We start from the raw sequence: 17491 nt of genomic DNA on the forward strand, positions 1-17491 counted from the left end.
ACCCGGGGAGGGGAGGTGTCTGCCGGGCCCAATGCAGCAAAACCTTTGTCTGGCAGTTGATACTGGTATTAAGAATAGTGCTATTGGTCATTTTAACTTGGTTTTAGGTGGTTCCTTTGATGTTTAACCCGGGGAGGGTATAGGTGTTTGCCGGGCCCAATGCAGCAAAACTTTCGTCTGGTGATTGATATTATAACACTCCTTACAAGTATTCTGCCTGCTCATTGGTTTAGAGTGCGTCACATGACATGTCTTAGTTTTGCTAGACGACGGCCGTGTGATAGTGCGTCGGTTTGCCGTGTGCTAGTCCGAAGACTAGCACACGGTGTGCAGTACCCAGACGTCCGTTGCGTGAACGAGGATGATACATTAATAGTCTGTTACCATTTCGGATTGCACGACACTACATGCAGCACAGTAAAAGTTTTTGCAATCTGTATTCGCGTCGTCCGTGGATTGTAGCATTCAGGTCTGTAACTTTAACTTAATAATAATAGTACAGTATTTAGAAATGTTTGGGGTGTTATAAAACAAATATTGACTGCTTTTACTCTCGTGCAATGGTTATAACTATGACTCCATCGGTGATCCCCGTAGCGTTCTATTTTCCCTCGGCTTCGCCTCGGGAAAATAGAACGCTCCGGGGATCACCTCGGGAGTCATAGTTTTAACTAGTTGCGATATCGTAACCCTCCTGCCGACGGCGGAGCCGGAGGGTTACGAGCCGCTTCAATCGAAAAACGGCGAAATGGTCAAACACGTACAATTTCAACGGCTAGTCAACAGATTTGCTCGATTTTTTCCCCTTTCGAAAATCATGACTTAAATTCTAAAAACACGACCTTAATCCTCAATATCTAATGAATAACACTCAACACACTATTGAGAAAGTATATTGAACTAAAGTACAAAAACTTACCAGATCCCGGAGCGAAACAGTCCCAGGTTCTATTTTGAACCTGTCGCTACGCCATTTTGTGACTTCCCGATGTTCATTGCTGTAAGACTAAGCCATTCTGTTAAAGGGGTGTTATAAGGCAGCGCGGCAGTGCGTGTGCGTTGTCCGTTTACTATGCCCGCTGTTCACTCACTTAAAGCACTGCCGCACTGCAGCACCCCTTGTAACACCCCTTTTTACAGAATGGTTTAGTCAAACCCGGCTGCGGCTCGGTCGGCTGGTACCTGCGGTTGGGTTCAGCGCTTGGGGCTGCGCATGGTAACCAGCGACAGGTTCAAAATTAGAACCTGGGAAATTTGTGACTGTTTCGCTCCCGGAATCTGGTAAGTTTTTGTCCTTTTTTTTCAAAATATTTTCTCGATTGTGTTTTTGAATCTTAATAATTAGACATTGAGGATTACGTTCGTGTTCACAGAATTTGTGTCATTATTTTTTAAAGTGGTAAAAAAATGAGCAAATCTGTTGACTAAAATATTTCGCCGTTTTTCGATTGAAGCGACTCGTAACCCTCCGGCTACGCCGTCGGCAGGAGGGTTACGTTATCGCAACTAAGTTTTAACCATAGCACTCGAAGCACTCAATATTTGTATATTACTGGTCAAAGACTAGTGTTATTGTTCATTTCAACTTGGTTTCAGGTGTTTCTTTGATGTTTAACCCGGGGACCGGGAGGGTAGGTGTCTGTCGGGTCGCGCCCAATGAAGCAAAACATTTTGTCTGGCTGCTAATAATAATATTGTCCTGTGTTAGAATAGTGCATTAGGCTTATTGGTAATTTCATTGGTTTTAGGTCGTTCCTCCGATGTTTAACCCCGGGGTGGGGGTGTCTGGCAGGCCCAATGCAGCCAAATTATAAATCAAGGGCCACAACTTAAATAGCATACACCTTTCAGCCACTCAGCTTGTGTCGTTATTAAATTACGGGCTATTAACGTTTGAATAGAATACCACCACGACGCACGGTGTCGGCCGGGGGCGGAGCTCCAAAAGGGGGAGATTTTAGCATATGGGGGTGTCTGGCAGGCCTAATGCAGCAGAAAATTTGTCTGGCGGTTGATATTTTTTACTTAGTATCATGGTAATGACCATTTCCACTTGGTTTCATGTGGTACCTATAATCTTTGATCCAGCCCATTATTTTGCCTCTTTGTTGGGGGTCCATGCGCCACACGCAGGGGGGGGGGGGGGGGGGGGAGGGGGGCCTGGCAGACATCCATATCTGACTATGTCAGGTTATCCACTAAACGTTCCTGTACTCAAATATTGGTACCTCGTCTGGGCTGCTGGTCTTATTATATCGAGTGACCTCTATTGTCAGTTGTATACAACAAATATTGAGTGGAATGTAAGGAATATTATCGCTCGGTAAAATTTGGACTGTTCCATTTCACTCGGCTTTGGAACAGTCCCAATTTTACCGAGCGATTCCTGCCCTCCGGCCATGCAGTTCATTCATTCAGCAGACGGTGTATGGTCGAATGACATCTATTATCCAGGGGAGCTATTTTAACAACACACAAATCAATGCAAACAGAGAGCTTGGTAGCTACATAATATACCTTATAAAAGAACTCTAGTAGGAGAGAATTCATTCCGAGAATTTCAGTGTAAATGTAAGTGGAGCATTTATTTGTCCGATGAAATTTTATATGGTTTTATGTATTTTGAATATTAGTGATGTTTGTGTGTGTGGAGTATGTATGGACCGGACTCGGAGGACCTCATACAAACAACAAAGCATTCGTTTGGGACAAAGCATGACCGAAGAGGACTGTTCCGTTCCCTAGCTCGTTGACATTGGTCCTCTTCTATAGATCTTCGGACTGATGGCGACTCAGACTCAGAGCCCAACAAGTAGGGGTAGAAAATAAGACTCTCTTTCAAAAGAAGGCTCCCTTCCTACTGCAGATCTAGACAGTGACTATACTGTCATCAGTGCAGTCTTGTATTTGTATTGTTATTAAGGGAATCATATGTGTGGTGAAGAGGTTTTCAAGTAGTGGTTTAAACCCAACGATGCCTCGTTCTTGATAATTTACCGAGACCATGCCGAGACGAAGTGTCTGTGTGTATCATGGTGTCATGTGTTTTCAGTAGGATAACAGGAAAATTGTTCACAATCAAAAACTGCATTTTTTTTTTTCAAATCATTTATCCAATTTTTTAACAATAACACTTACACTTCATGGTGTGTTGAAATTTTCAAAGTTTTGGTTTTACGTTGCGAGAGACAGTCCTCCATTAACAGTGCTATGCATGCACGACATTGTTTTCACACCTTTCATTGGTTGGTATTTTATTGAATATTCAGAAGCTAGTATGGCGTGCAAAATAAATAAAAAATATAATTCAACATTTTTGTCCTAAGGCATTATGGCTACTACCGGTATATTAGAATCTAGAGATATCATTAGGCATGAAAGTAAAACACCCCACCCCCCTTGAAGCACACACACTTCATAACAATCTGTTTTCCCCCATTTCAGACCAGTAATGTTTGGTTTCAGGAGATAAGAAACCAATCTATGATATTTTCTCTTTAATGTAGACGTAATATTTATTACAGTATGCAGTTAATCAAACAATTTTTTGTTGTCATTTTCACTTAAACTTAATTTTTTCCCCATATTGGCACACCACAGAATCCCAAATAGTAACCACCTCACGTGATCCAGATTCATCTAGTGACTAAAGCAGAATGAAACTCAATCTAGCAGATAGTAATTTTGTTCTGAACTTTCGAGGTTGATGATGTTTCTTTGACTCATTTGAATGTTGGCATAAAATGCACTAGTGGTTTGTACCAAAAATCAATCATTTTATAAATGTTTGAGCATAACCAACGACAGGAAACTTTATTCTCAGCATGATTAAGCCTGATGAAAATACAGACCGTGAGTAAACTGCATAGCTTCTGTCACCAGTACAATCTTGCGGTAAACGGGAATCAAAGTTGGGGTTCGAAAACATATATGATGGTCGATAACGTATGACGCTACAATATTATGTTATTGGATCTCCTCCCTGGATACCGCATACACTAGCAACATTTACATGGAAGAAAGGAGCTGACTCATCTTGACAGTCTTTTGTTTACAATCCACTTCTATCTCGATCTATGAAAACTAGGGAAATAGAAGCAACTTCCATGACATTTCCCATATATTTATTTTATTTAGGATGACTAACTTTGGTCTTGTTTTCAATACCAATCATCTTTAATAGCAATACTAATATGGAGGGTGCAAGAAAAAGAAAGACGAAAGCTCCTGTTTCGAGCAAACCCTCAGTACCAACGCACAATAAGGTGTCAAGCACAAGGTAAAAATATATCACTCGAATAGAATACTTTTAAATATGACTGTGAATTCTTTCATGTTTACAGAGAAGATGGAGTGTTCTCCCTTACCAGAGGTCCGCTGGCCCTAGCGTCAGTTTTAAAACACCTAGGAGTCAGTGAAAATTCAGTCCAGTATTACGCAAATTACTGTGTTGACTAAAAAAGTTGAGGATTCATTCATTCATTCATTCAATGGTTTATTAAAATTCTATTCAATTCGCTGCTTAGCAGCAGAATTACATGAACAGTTACATAGTTAAAAATTTGGAGTAAAACATTACTATTTAAAATTGCCTAAATCTTACACAGAAAAACTGAGAGGGATAAGTACTGTACACTCCTATAGGGAGGAGAACAGTTACTTAAAATTAATTAACATATGAGTAACACATTACAATCAAAATTAAAATGGCGTAAAAACTATAACACTCAAAAACGGAGATTATTTAGAAAACAACGATGTAGAGAAACAACAAACTAACAGGTCCAACTGGCTCTATATTTAAACAGGATGTTGTGTCTTTGTTGCTGTGTCTGTTTTTTGGAGATAATTATATTTCAACGTGATAGAGTCAAAGGTTGTGTGTGGATTGTGGATTTTGGTTTGAAAGTCTCAATTTGTATTTGCTTCGTGGGTTATATTATAATTGTTTGCTTTTTAGAATACAAGCCTGGAAAATAAGAGTACAAAGTTCGGCTCAAATTCAGTTCATAAAAGCTGGTCCGGACTCTTGTGTGCAATGTGGTTACAGCTTTTTTTTCTTCCTTTTTTTTACTGGGCTATACAGTTTGTTTTCCCGTCCAAATTCCGTGACCTCACTGGGCCAGAAATTTGTTTTTGTATGAAATAGGTTGGATTGTTATCATCACAGCTGGTAGGACAGGGTAGGTCACTTCAAATTCCTGTTGGTTAAAATCCTAATGAAAAAAAAAAACCTCTGAAATGAAAAAAAAACTAAATTAGCATTGAAGTGTCTGTTAATTCCTGTTCCTGAAGTTGAGGTGATTTTTTGCAGGGTGAAAAGTGTAGCTCTTTTGTAAATATCATTACTAGAAAAAAACTTCAAGGGATTGTATATTCATCGATATATTTAGCATGTTTATTCTAGTTAATCACAGCACATTTCAAAACTGGTTAACAGTTCGAAAATAGTATAGGCTGTTGCAAACTGCTAACAACAAAAATAAAATGGTAGAAAATGGTAGAAAATGGCCTGAAGTTCTCTACAATTTTGTTAATTATGTTTACTTGATAACAGTTGACTCAGCTAACATATATGAAGTTTCTACCGGTAGAACCAACTTTTACAATTTAAATATCACACCTTTTTCTGTATGTGATATTTTAAAGAAAAAGAGCCATAGTTCATCCTTTAAAGACTGCCCTTTAAGGGGAATTACCTGCAAAACATTGTGAAGTACAACACTACTCCATTCAGTTGGCTCCAGTTGATGCAAACAAGTTTAGTAAATGATCTGAAACTTTCTCAGGGATTTGCTTAACTGATTTTGTATAAAGAGTACAGTTCAGAGGTTAATACAGGATTGGTGGAGCTAACAAAAGAGTCGCAGACAGTGTTATCCTTTTGTGTATCAACCATGATGTACATGAAATAACAAACATTGGCTCATTCTGTTGTGTGGATCAGCATTTTGGTTGTAACAACTGAATGCAGCTGTTGCGTTTTTAGTTAGGTTTTCCAAAATGACTTTTAAAATGTATGATTTCCAAAATATAAATCCAATATGAACTTCATAATTAGTAAGTTTTCAGACTAAAATTAAACATTGATGGATTTTTGTCCTTACCAACCCTGTATAATAATATACCTTTGTGTACAACCAACCCTTGAAAAACACATTTTTTTTTTTAAAGTTAACTATCAACATTTATATTCACTTTGATCTTTGGCAGCTCATCATGGAGTCAGTGTTTTCTCTTCTTGGTTTTTATGGTTGCTACTTTGGGTGTGGTTATTTACCTCTTGCCATGCCCAATTGATCCATCGCCTTTGATGTAAGTCTAAATTAATTCATTCAATAAAAATTTACCATTTTCTGAGTCATAGTTAAGTGGGATCCCTTATGAATCCCCTCCCCGCCCCCAAAAAGGTGGGAAAAAGAAAGAAATCCAACCAACAACAACAACACACTGCAAAAGTAAAGTTTTAAGATTGTCAGGAAATAATTCAAGACAAGAAATTAAAGATTTCGCTGACTCTGCTTCTGATGTGCCATCATTTAAAACAGAAAAATGGTAAGAACAGAAACATATGAGCAAAAGTGTTGTCAACCTGTGCGTGTGTTTTTGTTTTCGAATTTGCCACACTAACTTGTATATATTCCCTAGTCGTGGACATGCTAGCACACCACCGCAGCTTACAAACTTAAATAATGAGTATTAATAGGTCAAAGACTCGGAACCCGGTTCTCTACTTCTTGTGAATGCAATATGAATTTGACGTCACTAACTCGCAACAGTTGAACTGTGCTTAAACATTGGCTGCGTGATGTCAAAATTCTCAGGAAGTGTGAACTGGGCTTTACTTGGAGTATCCGAACATATGCACACAAATATAACAGATTTGTAAAAATTGACCATCAACATGTTTGTAATCAGCCATACTGCTTGATTTGAATATTGTCTGGTCTGGTATAATGAAGTGCTTGATCACAAGTTACCACATTTATTTTTGAATTCACCAGACTATAGAGACAGTTGCTGTGTCACATGATTTTGGGCAAGCTTTTGCGTAGTTCCGTAAGAGACGGTGAACACCCATACAATTTTTTGAATGAAGGTGTATGGCACAATGTTACCATGGTTGCTATATAAAAGCTTTGGATCGTGTGTAATAGCAACTGTCTCTATAGTCTGGTGAATTCAAATTTAAGTGGTAACTTGTGATCAAGCATGTCATGAACCAGACAATATTCATATCTAACACGCAAATGGTTAATTGTCTCTAGTCAAATCTAATGTTTGCTTGATTGATTGAATTACTTGTAGATTTCCTGCCCCTCCTGCATTAGAGGGTACTCTTGCACCAAACAAGTTACTGCAAGGAACTGAAAACATTCTGGAAGGAAGACTCAGTGGACCTGAAGCACTGGAGATACGTGATGGTAACGAATAAACATTATAGCTTTGTGGTCAACCGTTGACAATACTGTACTTCAATTTCTCACTTTTTATACTGCACTTGGCTCTATATCTAAAAAATTACTTTTGACATGACATGATTGTTTTTGTTTTTGTAAATAGTCTGAACTATTTTAGTAAAGCTTAGTTTCTTATCAAAGCAAACCATCTGGAAGCATTTGGGCAATTTTTGTAGTCTAGATAAATAACAGGTTGTAACCATTTTCTTTACACTTAAAGGCAAAACGAGTGGTAGTGCTTTTGATAATTGCCAAAAATCTGGAGCGGTTATGTCCATGCAGGAATAATAAACCGAAATTGGATTACATGAGTTGAGAAATGTTTTTGAATGCCTCTCCAAACCATGTTCCTTGGATAAGAATTTTTTCTCAAAATGTTATTCAATTATCAACAGCCTCAGTGCTTCTTACCAAATAAGTTTTTACAGCCATTAATAAAGGAATCAATGTGTGGTGAAGAGGTTTTCAACTAGTGGTTTAATCCCAACGAGGCCTGACGTTGATTTCACAAAACTCTTCCTAACTTAAGATTAATCTTAGGACTTGGGACGAGTCCCAACCCTGCACTGTAGCATGCAGACCTTAAGATTAATCCTAAGTTAGGACAAGTTACTCGTCCTAACTCGAGATAAGACGAGTCCTAACTCTTTGTGAAATCGACGGCTGGTTCTTTAAAATTTTACCGAGACGATGTCGAGGTAAATTATCAAGAACTAGGCCTCGTCGGGTTTAAACCACTAGTTGAAAACCGATTCAACACACTTTGATTCCCATTCATAAATACCTTTTTGGTAAAAAAACATCAACAATTTATGGTCAAAATGTAAAATAAATGCAAAAAATTATAATTGTTCAATGATTTCTTTCAACACAACACCCCTCCAGCTATTAAATGGTAAGGCCCTCCGGTAAACAACTCCTTATAAGGGAATGCTGTGCGCATCGCGCATATTGCGTGATGTGGCACAACTGTTTCAGCTGTTGCTCTCGACCAATAGGAATGAAGAAACTGTCTTATAAGCACAGTTGCAAGCTCGCATGTTATGCCCATGTTTCAACATTTTTTACTGGTCATAAACAAAGGTTTATACACACCCACGTGACGCGCTCTCCACCAATAGGAATAGCGAAACTGTCTGAGGTATTTATGAATATTGGATTAATTACCAAAGATATACCCTCCCTTCAGAATGTTTTTTTCTCCTTTTCTATTTATCCAGGTTTTCTGTACACTGGCACATCAGATGGACAGATTGTCAAGATCAAAGGAGAGGAAATTACAAATGTTGCAAGATTAGGAGTCCCACCATGTGGTAGGGTGATAAAATTGTCATCCTTTTCATTGAAATGTCAGGACAATGCAATATAAATTTTATATAATATAATAATATAATATCAAAGTTTTATATAGCGCACAGATCTAAAAGGTACTCAAGGCACTGAGTATATACACAGTGACACTATCAGAAAGATAGGTTACTGCAGTGATGAATTCTGAGACCCAATTATTTAGCACCTTATATAAGATCACAATGTTACTGTAGCCTTTGAGAAAGACTCCACTATGGTCAAAATGTCTGTATTTCAACATTAAAGTGAGAAATTACTTCTCTTTAAAAAACTATGTTACTTCAAAGGGAACCGTCTCTCACTATATTATACTATCGACAGCTCTCCGTCGCTCATTACCAAGTAAGTTTGTATGCCAACAATTATTTTGAGTTTTTTTTCAAATAGTGTCCAGTGCCTTGAAATGTGAAAAAAAGTGTGGAATAACTGATAATCTTTCATGTGATCTCTTTGATCGAGTGCAGGATTAGAGAAAGATGAACACACCTGTGGACGTCCTCTTGGAATGAGATTCCACACAGATGGATTTCTGTATGTTCTGGATGCATATCTTGGAATGTATAAAGTGAATGTTGACACAGGTAAGTCATAGTGGATACTGTCTAGTTTGTATGTTACACTTTTGTTTCGCCATGCATGTGCGTTGTTTTTGCAAGCTTGTGGTTTTTGTGACCTGCATGTATTTTTTCTGTAGCTTGTTGACTCCATGGTAATTTCTCTTGTGTGTGTATGATTGGCATGGTACTCTGCTTACTTTAAGCAAATTGTCTGATTTTGTTGCCCTTGGAAAAATCAGTATTTTTTTCATTAAAATTGACTGAAATTCATCATAGCGTAGACCACATGTAGGCTAGCTCTTAAAGCCATTATACACTTTCGGTAATCAGTATTGTCCAAGTCCCACAATTCGTGTATCACAACTTACATAAAAAATAACAAACCTGTGGAAATTTAGGCTCAATCGGTCATCGGAGTCGTGTCATGACATGTGTTTAAAATAAATCTGTATTTCTCCCTAACGAGAATTTATATTGTTTTAATGTTTTCTCAAAAAGTAAAGCATTTCATGGAACAATATTTCAAGAGAAGTCTTTCACCATTACCTTCTGTAAACCCTGTAAATTATTTGTAAATCTGTGAACTTTTTTTTTTCTGTACCGAAAGTGTATAATGGCTTTAATGTACTCAATCAAACTTTAAAACTTGTCAATACTGGATTGACATCCGACGGACCACCTTCCTGCCTGATAATATTTTCTGATGTTGTGTTTCTCTTTATAGTTTGCACATACATCATGATTTTGTATTATTGTTGGTTTTTAAAAAGAGTTGGTTAAAGTACTTGGCGGCACACATGAATACAAATCTAACCAGCCGTGACAACCAAAAAGAAACAAGTAAATAACACAAAAACCAACACAAAACACAAACTTGAATAACACCTAGACTGAAAAAAGGTACTCACAAAAGGAGTCACTTGGGAACTTGTTCGCAGATATTTTACCGGAGGTTTGGTTTTCTTTGATACCCTTGGAATCTTTTGAGGCTATTCTCTAAAAACACCTTGTGGTCCTAGCAAGGTCATCTGCTCAGTGTTGTCATAACATGCCTGTTCAAACACAAATTTGTAGTAAAATCGATGGGGTGCATTTGTAGGTTTTGAGCTTCTTTGGTATGAGATTATTGTTGAATTTCTTTCTTTGAAAATAGCTTTACTAAAGTATTTAACACAAGATACATAAGTTTGTTACCAAGGGTTGTTATGTATGGCACATTATAAATGTTTGTGATCATTATTAGTGGCATGTCATGGCTGAGTGGTTTGGCACACGTTGGACTAAAGCTCTGGTGTTTCTTACCAGTAAAGTGTGAGGTAGAGTCCTGGTTGAGTTGTAGGTCCCTTGTGTTATGTTAAACCCATTAATAGCAACCCGTACACTATTAAGAGAAGGGGTTTGCGTCGTTGTTTTCTCGTATGTTTGGCTGCAGATTGCACTACAGCGCATTTTGAACCATTTCATGGTGCTATCAAAATTACAGTCATGATTCTTCCTACTTGAGTCAAAATGATTTCTAATTTTCTATGCCCGTTGTAAATACTGAAAAACTATGATTAATTAACCTGAACAGTCCATTAAAGGCACTGGACACCTTTGGTGATTGTCAAATACCAGTCTTCTCACTTGGTGTATCTCAACATTATGCACTAATTAACAAACCAGTGAAAATTTGAGCTCAATTTATTGTCGAAGTTGCAAGACAATAATGAAAGAAAAAACACCCTTGTCACACGAAGTTGTGTGCTTTCAGATGCTTGATTACGGGACCTCAAAATTCCCCTAATTCTGAGGTCTCTAAATCAAATTCGTGGAAAATAACTTCTTTATCGAAAACTACGTCATTTCAGAGGGAGCCGTTTCTCACATTGTTTTATGCTATCAACCTCTCCCCATTACTCGTAACCAAGTAAGGTTTTATGCTAATAATTATTTTGAGTAAATACCAATAGTGTCCACTGCCTTTTAACCCTACACCAAATAAACAAGTAGGTCAGCCCTTGAGCTAAAAATATCCTACCATATTCCATGGATATAAATATAAAGCCAGCATTTAGAAAACAAAAACAGGCGCTTTGAGATGCACTCGAGTGTGATAAAGCATATGATTATTATTATCAGCTGGTATGGAATTTTCAAATGCATTAATCTGCATGCTTTGAATATTCTATTCTATTTTGTTAAAACCACAAACAAAAACAATTGATATACATTGATGAGAATGACAAAAGTCAATTGTACTATTCATTTATTTGAAAGCAACAGAATTGAAAAAAAAAATCTCTTAGTTACAGGATATCTATACCTGACTCAAGGATTCATGGAAAGTTTTACCTAAAATCTCACTTTCGTTTAATTTTTGGGGGTAAATTGTATCCTTTTTTTGCAGGGAAAGCAGTGCAACTTCTGTCTGCATTGGAACCCATTGCGGGTGCGCCATTGAAATTCCTGAATGATCTTGATATTCAATCTGACGGCATCATTTACTTTACTGATTCCAGCCAACGTTGGACTCGCCGTGAAAACAGTTTTATTGTATTTGGAACTGAACATACAGGAAGGTAAGGGTACAGTGCCATAAACATATTTTAGCAGCTGGTACCACAAGAATTTAATAGATGGAAATTTGCACCTGGGATAAAGAATATTAATTTTGGTTTTACCCATATGCACCGTTGTGTGTAAGCACTGTATACTCGGTACTTTCTCTGAGGTCTGTGAGGAAAAAGAAATACAGGAACCTATTTATGCAGTGCATGTTTAACCATGGAGCAAGGACCCTATGGTTCTACCAAAAAAAAAGATCTATGGGAGTTATATAGTGACCATTGATATAATTTAATTAATATATATCTTTCTCTGCAGGTTATTTAGATTCGACCCAAATACGAGAGAGATTAAAGTGCTGATGGATGGGCTTTATTTTGCAAATGGCGTACAGTTATCTCCCGATGAAGATTTTCTATTGATGGTTGAGACCACCAAAGCTAAGATAACAAAGTAATTCATTTACTATTTTAAGATAATATTTACCAATTTTACAAAGTGCTTTCTGTCTGTATGAGCTTTCCGCTGGTTTTTGTTGAAAGAACTTTAAATTGTTAGGCGCAATCTTGATTTTTTACACCAAGTCAGGTATTGTGTTTGTGAGGATTCTTTTAGCCATGTCAACGGATATTTATGTGAATGGGTCGCTTTACTACTTTACCCAATCTGTAGGAATCACACTACAGATTGTGTTAAAAGTACAGTGAGGTCGAAAATGTTTTGTTTTCGTCAATCCCATACACATTTGTGCTTTACAGTTCATGCGGCACACTGGAACTGGCATTGGGTAATATGTCCCCCGGAGATTCTGTCCCTCATATTGGAAATTAACATTAGCTGAAGGAGGAGAATTCAAAAGAGGGCGCCATCAGAAGAATTTTTGTACACAGTTAGCCATTTGGAGAGACAGATTCTCTTGGGGGACAGAATTATCTGACATATTGGCAAGGCTCTCTTACTACTGGTGGCAAATTGCAGCCATTTAGCATGCATTAAACCACTTTGCATTTAATGGTGCACCTGCTATGGACAAAAAAAAATAAGTACTTAACAATTCATTTTGTGTGCAAACATCTTCTCTCCACCCAAGTGGATTTTGTATTGAAGTTATCTTATAGAAGCCACAATGGAATCCGACTGGGTAAATCTTATATGATTTTTGGTCGATCAAAGAAAAATTGACCAAGAGTGGAGTTTGAAGCAAAGACTTCTGGATTAAAGTACAGGCACTTTAGGCTTTGGGGACCATCAAACCCTGATGCATTTAATGTTTCCTTGTTAAACGCAAAAAAACTTAAAGCACAATGTTCTAGATCGCTCGGCCACAAGAAAGTTCTTGTTAGTTTTCTTATTACTCAACTTTGAACTTACACAGTAATTTTTTCTTTCATTGATGAACAGGTATTACCTTAAAGGTCCCCGAAAAGGCCAATTTGAGGTATTTGCAGACAATTTACCAGGGTATGGTGACAATATACGATCAAGGAAGGCTGGTGGCTATTGGCTGGGATTAGCTTCCATCCGGAAACAACCATTTTCTCTACTTGATTTCATTGTTGCAAGACCTTGGATTACAAAACTTGTATCAAAGGTACAAAGCTTTCTTTTCTGTTTTAATGTGCAAGCAGTTTTTATTTTACTGAAAATTCGTCTGAATATGTTTTTCTTTCATGACATGTAATGTATTGAAGTTGATTCTTTAGAAGAGACCACGGCGCTTGCGAGGCCTGGTGATTTGCAACTGAACAAAAACACCCTATACACTTATTTATTTATTGCACTTGGTACAGACAAAACAATGTATATTTTACTTCACTGTCAATGTCATGAAAGTGAAAATAACAGATTTACACTGAAATTGCCTTACAACAATATACGTATGTCTCAAGAAACCCATAATACAATCATAAGCCTTGCGCTATTTTGATTGTAAATTTGCCGACACTCAATTATTTCTTGCTATAGCCCTGAAATGGACTAAGAATTGGAGCACTACAGACAGTGATTATAAATTATTCATTCACTCCAGAGAATCAGAACCTGCACCAGGTATTGTTGAGAAACTTTTTCTCTTTACTCATTCATTGAGATACATCTCACTTTTTGTTCAGTGTATAGAAACGCTGGACAATCTTAAAAGCTGAATACAGTGAATTTGGTGACATTCTATAGATTTTTTTTGAAATGAAGGTTTCTTTGAAACTGGTCACCCTTTTTCTCAACGGATGGAAGATTCCCTTGGGCAACTGTGCTAGGAATACTTGGCTCATCCGTCTGCCACAGCCTGGAAATGGCGAACTGATAGATATTTTGATGTGTACGGTATAAACATTTGTCACTAATGATTGTTATCATTTTAAGAGATTTATCAGAATCGTCCAAAATTTGATGATTGCACTGGCTGCAGACTCTATTTGGTGCTCGGCAATTGCTATTGAAATTTTTTCTTGTGGCAGGGAATTCATCAAACTGAAGTTATTTGAATTGTGGGTTTGACTGTCCTACAATGGAAATGTCCACTGCTTCCAATGTCATCGCAGGGGCACACGACTCCATGACTGTTATATATATAATGTTGAGCACGATCGGAATGGTTGGTAATGCATTTGTATGTCTGGTGATGCTGCAATATCACACTGTATTCAACTCAACAACCAATAAGCTTATCCTCCATCAGTCTGTCGTGGATTTTCTAGGATCGCTGGTTTTTCTCCTCCGCCGTCTGCTTGTGTTGACTCCACCAACGGCTGTACCGGATGACCTCTATGGCTCACTGTACTGTAGACTGTGGTGGTCCGAGTGGCCCCAGTATGGGATGTTTCTCACGTCAACCTACAACATGGTTGCTATAACCATGGAGCGATATCTTGCAATGTGCCAACCGGTCAGATATCGTCACATGTTCTTAAACCATCGTGTTAAGTTAATCGTTATTGGAGTGTGGAGTATTGGTTGGACGCCAACTGCTCATCTGGTGTTCATATCGTATCAAGAGAATGAGATATGCCATGCCTCTTGGCCAAACCGTACCTTTCAAGCTGTTGGAGGTACCATCCTATGTATTGAGGAATTCATTGTCCCATTGGCCATCATTATATCTGCATACACCAAGATCATTTCAGAGCTTTATAAACGGTCTAAAGCCAGGGCTGGTGAAAACAACCATGATGCGGGGAGCATGCTCTCTAAAGCCAATAAGAACATCACCAAGACCCTATTCTTGGTGGCTGTCTTCTTTTGCATCTGTTGGACACCGACAGAAATCAACTACATCTTGTACAATCTTGGAGTGCACGATAACTTTGTGAACAGCGTCGTGTATCAAGCAACGAGCGCCATGGTGGTGATGAATCTTTGCATCAACCCTATCATCTACTGCTTTACCTATCAGCGCTTTCAGAAACAGGCCATGAAGATAATGTGTTGCGGATTTTGGCGCAGGATTAATCAAGTTGACATCACCGAGGAAATATAAAACTGTGAATTCAGTAACAGTTGTTGATCCAACTAATTTTTATGCTCGAACATGAACAGTATGCCTAATAATCAGCAATGTTTGTGACAACCTTGCATCAAAAGATTTGGATAGTTAAATTGCAACATTGTTTTAAGAGAGTTAATACACATCCCAGAACTCTAGTTACATGTTCATTGCTGGGGCATCAGATTAACCTGCTGATTTTGATGTTTTCTTTTGTACACCCCCACCCCCACCCCCCCCCCCCCTGCCATTTAAAACAAAGACTAGAAACTTTGTGTTCTGTCATTAGAACTTGAGCTTTAATTTGCACCCACATTTCACCTTATGCAGAATCTGTCATTTGACTAATGTAATTTTGTTCCGTCCATCCCTACAGTTCTTTAATCTCAACTCAGTTGTAAAATACATTCCCCAGTATGGACTTCTCATAGCGTTGGACCAAGATGGCAACATAATTCAAAGTCTGCACGACCCAACAGGACAAAATGTGTCTTCAATCAGCAGTGTATTAGACACAGGAGAATATCTTTATTTTGGATCATACTACAAGAAATTTATCGGCCGATTGAGGGTCAACTTCTAGCTTTGTATACCAAGTGCCCAAGTTCATAAAACTGTTAAGCCGAAAATACTGCTTAGCAAATTTGTTTACTAAGAGAAAAATTGTTGGGGTACAAGTTGCAACAATGCAAACTCTATGGAATGTCGACTGGTAACATGTTTCTGCTAAGCAAGATTTTCTGTGCTTAGCAAGTTTTTTGTGCTCAAAGTCACTGGACACCTTTGGTATTTGTCAAAGAGCAGTATTCTCACTTGGTATATCACAACATATGCATAAAATAACAAACCTGTGAAATTTAAAATCAACTAGTTGTTGAAGTTGCGAGAGAATAGTGGAAGAAAAAGACACCCTTGTCGTTTGAATTTGACTTGAGACCTCAGCTGAGGTCTCGAGTTTACTTCAAATATTTTGTGAGAAATTATACTTCTTTCTCAAAAACTACATTGTTTTATACTGTCAACAGCTCTCAATTGCTCGTTACCAAGTAAGATTTTCTGCAAACAATTATTTTGAGTAATTACCAATAGTGTCAAGAGCCTTTAAAGGGTTGATGAAATTGGGCTGAGGTCTTGATGCAGATGGTTAAACCTAAAAAGCTTGGTTCCAATATTTTTCAGTTGCCACTGCATTTATTTCATCCCATATTTTTTTTAAATTGATAGTGGAATAGGTAAACAGTAAATCTCTATTTCAGATTTTGATGTTTCAAAAGTTAGATTTTGATAAGATGTACTTCTTTTTATAATGCGCCCTCTTTGGAATTTCGGTTATATTGTCGGTATAATTCACTCAAGGGAATGAAACTACATTAGATGGTAGACTTGTATGTAGTAGTAAGATAGCGCCCTCAAGGGCTCATGTGGAGGCAGCTCTCCCAAATCTACTCATCACTCAACTTCACATGTTATTCTTCAAATGTACTTGTGTTGTCAAAAGTTGAATTTTTCAGTTGATGTGTTTGGTTTTATTGAGAGCAAAAAAAAACACCTAATAGTATGAAATTACAACTTATTTTAGCGATAAAAGTAATCATGTGTACACAATTGTTTTTTGGGGGGTGTTTATTTAAACAGTGGAAATTTAAAATCATAATGCAAAATATGTGCTTTTAATTAACTTTAAAACAAATTAATGAGTAAATTACTTCAACTTTAAACTTTATTTTAAGCATACAAATTTAGTTTGAGTCTGCACTGGGTATTTTAGTAAGGAGGTTTTTTGTACATTAAAAATAAGGAGAAGTAACTATTCAAAATGATTTATTTTTAAATGAAATTACTTTAGTATGTCAAAGATCAGTATATCAATGAAATGTAATTCACTGAAATAGAAATTCACTGAAATAGAAATTAAAGACATTAACGAATGAATGATTGTTTTGACTGATTTTGTATGCACTCTTACTTGCAAAAAAAATAAAGTTGATATTTGTTGACAAACTACTCTATCTGACCTCCACTCTATTAAAGGAACACATTGCCTTGGATCGGTCGAGTTGGTCTTTGAAAAGCGTTTGTAACCGTTTTTTATAAAA

The 17491-nt window shown here is 37.4% G+C and overlaps 1 protein-coding gene across 6 annotated transcripts; it reads left to right on the top strand.

The window, feature by feature from the left end:
• The first annotated feature begins 392 nt into the window (after positions 1 to 392).
• On the top strand, positions 393 to 17374 carry LOC139951437 (adipocyte plasma membrane-associated protein-like). Of its 6 annotated transcripts, none has more exons than XM_071950445.1 (10): positions 393 to 469; positions 4184 to 4279; positions 6214 to 6315; positions 7309 to 7424; positions 8681 to 8773; positions 9275 to 9391; positions 11757 to 11928; positions 12233 to 12367; positions 13316 to 13505; positions 15772 to 17374. In XM_071950445.1, exons 1-10 carry the CDS (start codon positions 408 to 410, stop codon positions 15976 to 15978), a joined length of 1290 nt encoding a protein of 429 aa, XP_071806546.1. In that variant the 5' UTR covers positions 393 to 407; the 3' UTR covers positions 15979 to 17374. The 6 variants fall into 6 exon arrangements, with proteins under 6 accessions (XP_071806546.1, XP_071806472.1, XP_071806768.1 ...); XM_071950371.1 differs by lacking the exon at positions 393 to 469 and adding an exon at positions 925 to 1281; XM_071950519.1 differs by lacking the exon at positions 393 to 469 and adding an exon at positions 2346 to 2571 and having other exon boundaries at positions 15772 to 17373.
• The last annotated feature ends 117 nt before the right edge of the window (positions 17375 to 17491 follow it).

Source organism: Asterias amurensis, chromosome 1 (assembly GCF_032118995.1).
Source record: "Asterias amurensis chromosome 1, ASM3211899v1".
Taxonomy (NCBI): domain Eukaryota; kingdom Metazoa; phylum Echinodermata; class Asteroidea; order Forcipulatida; family Asteriidae; genus Asterias; species Asterias amurensis.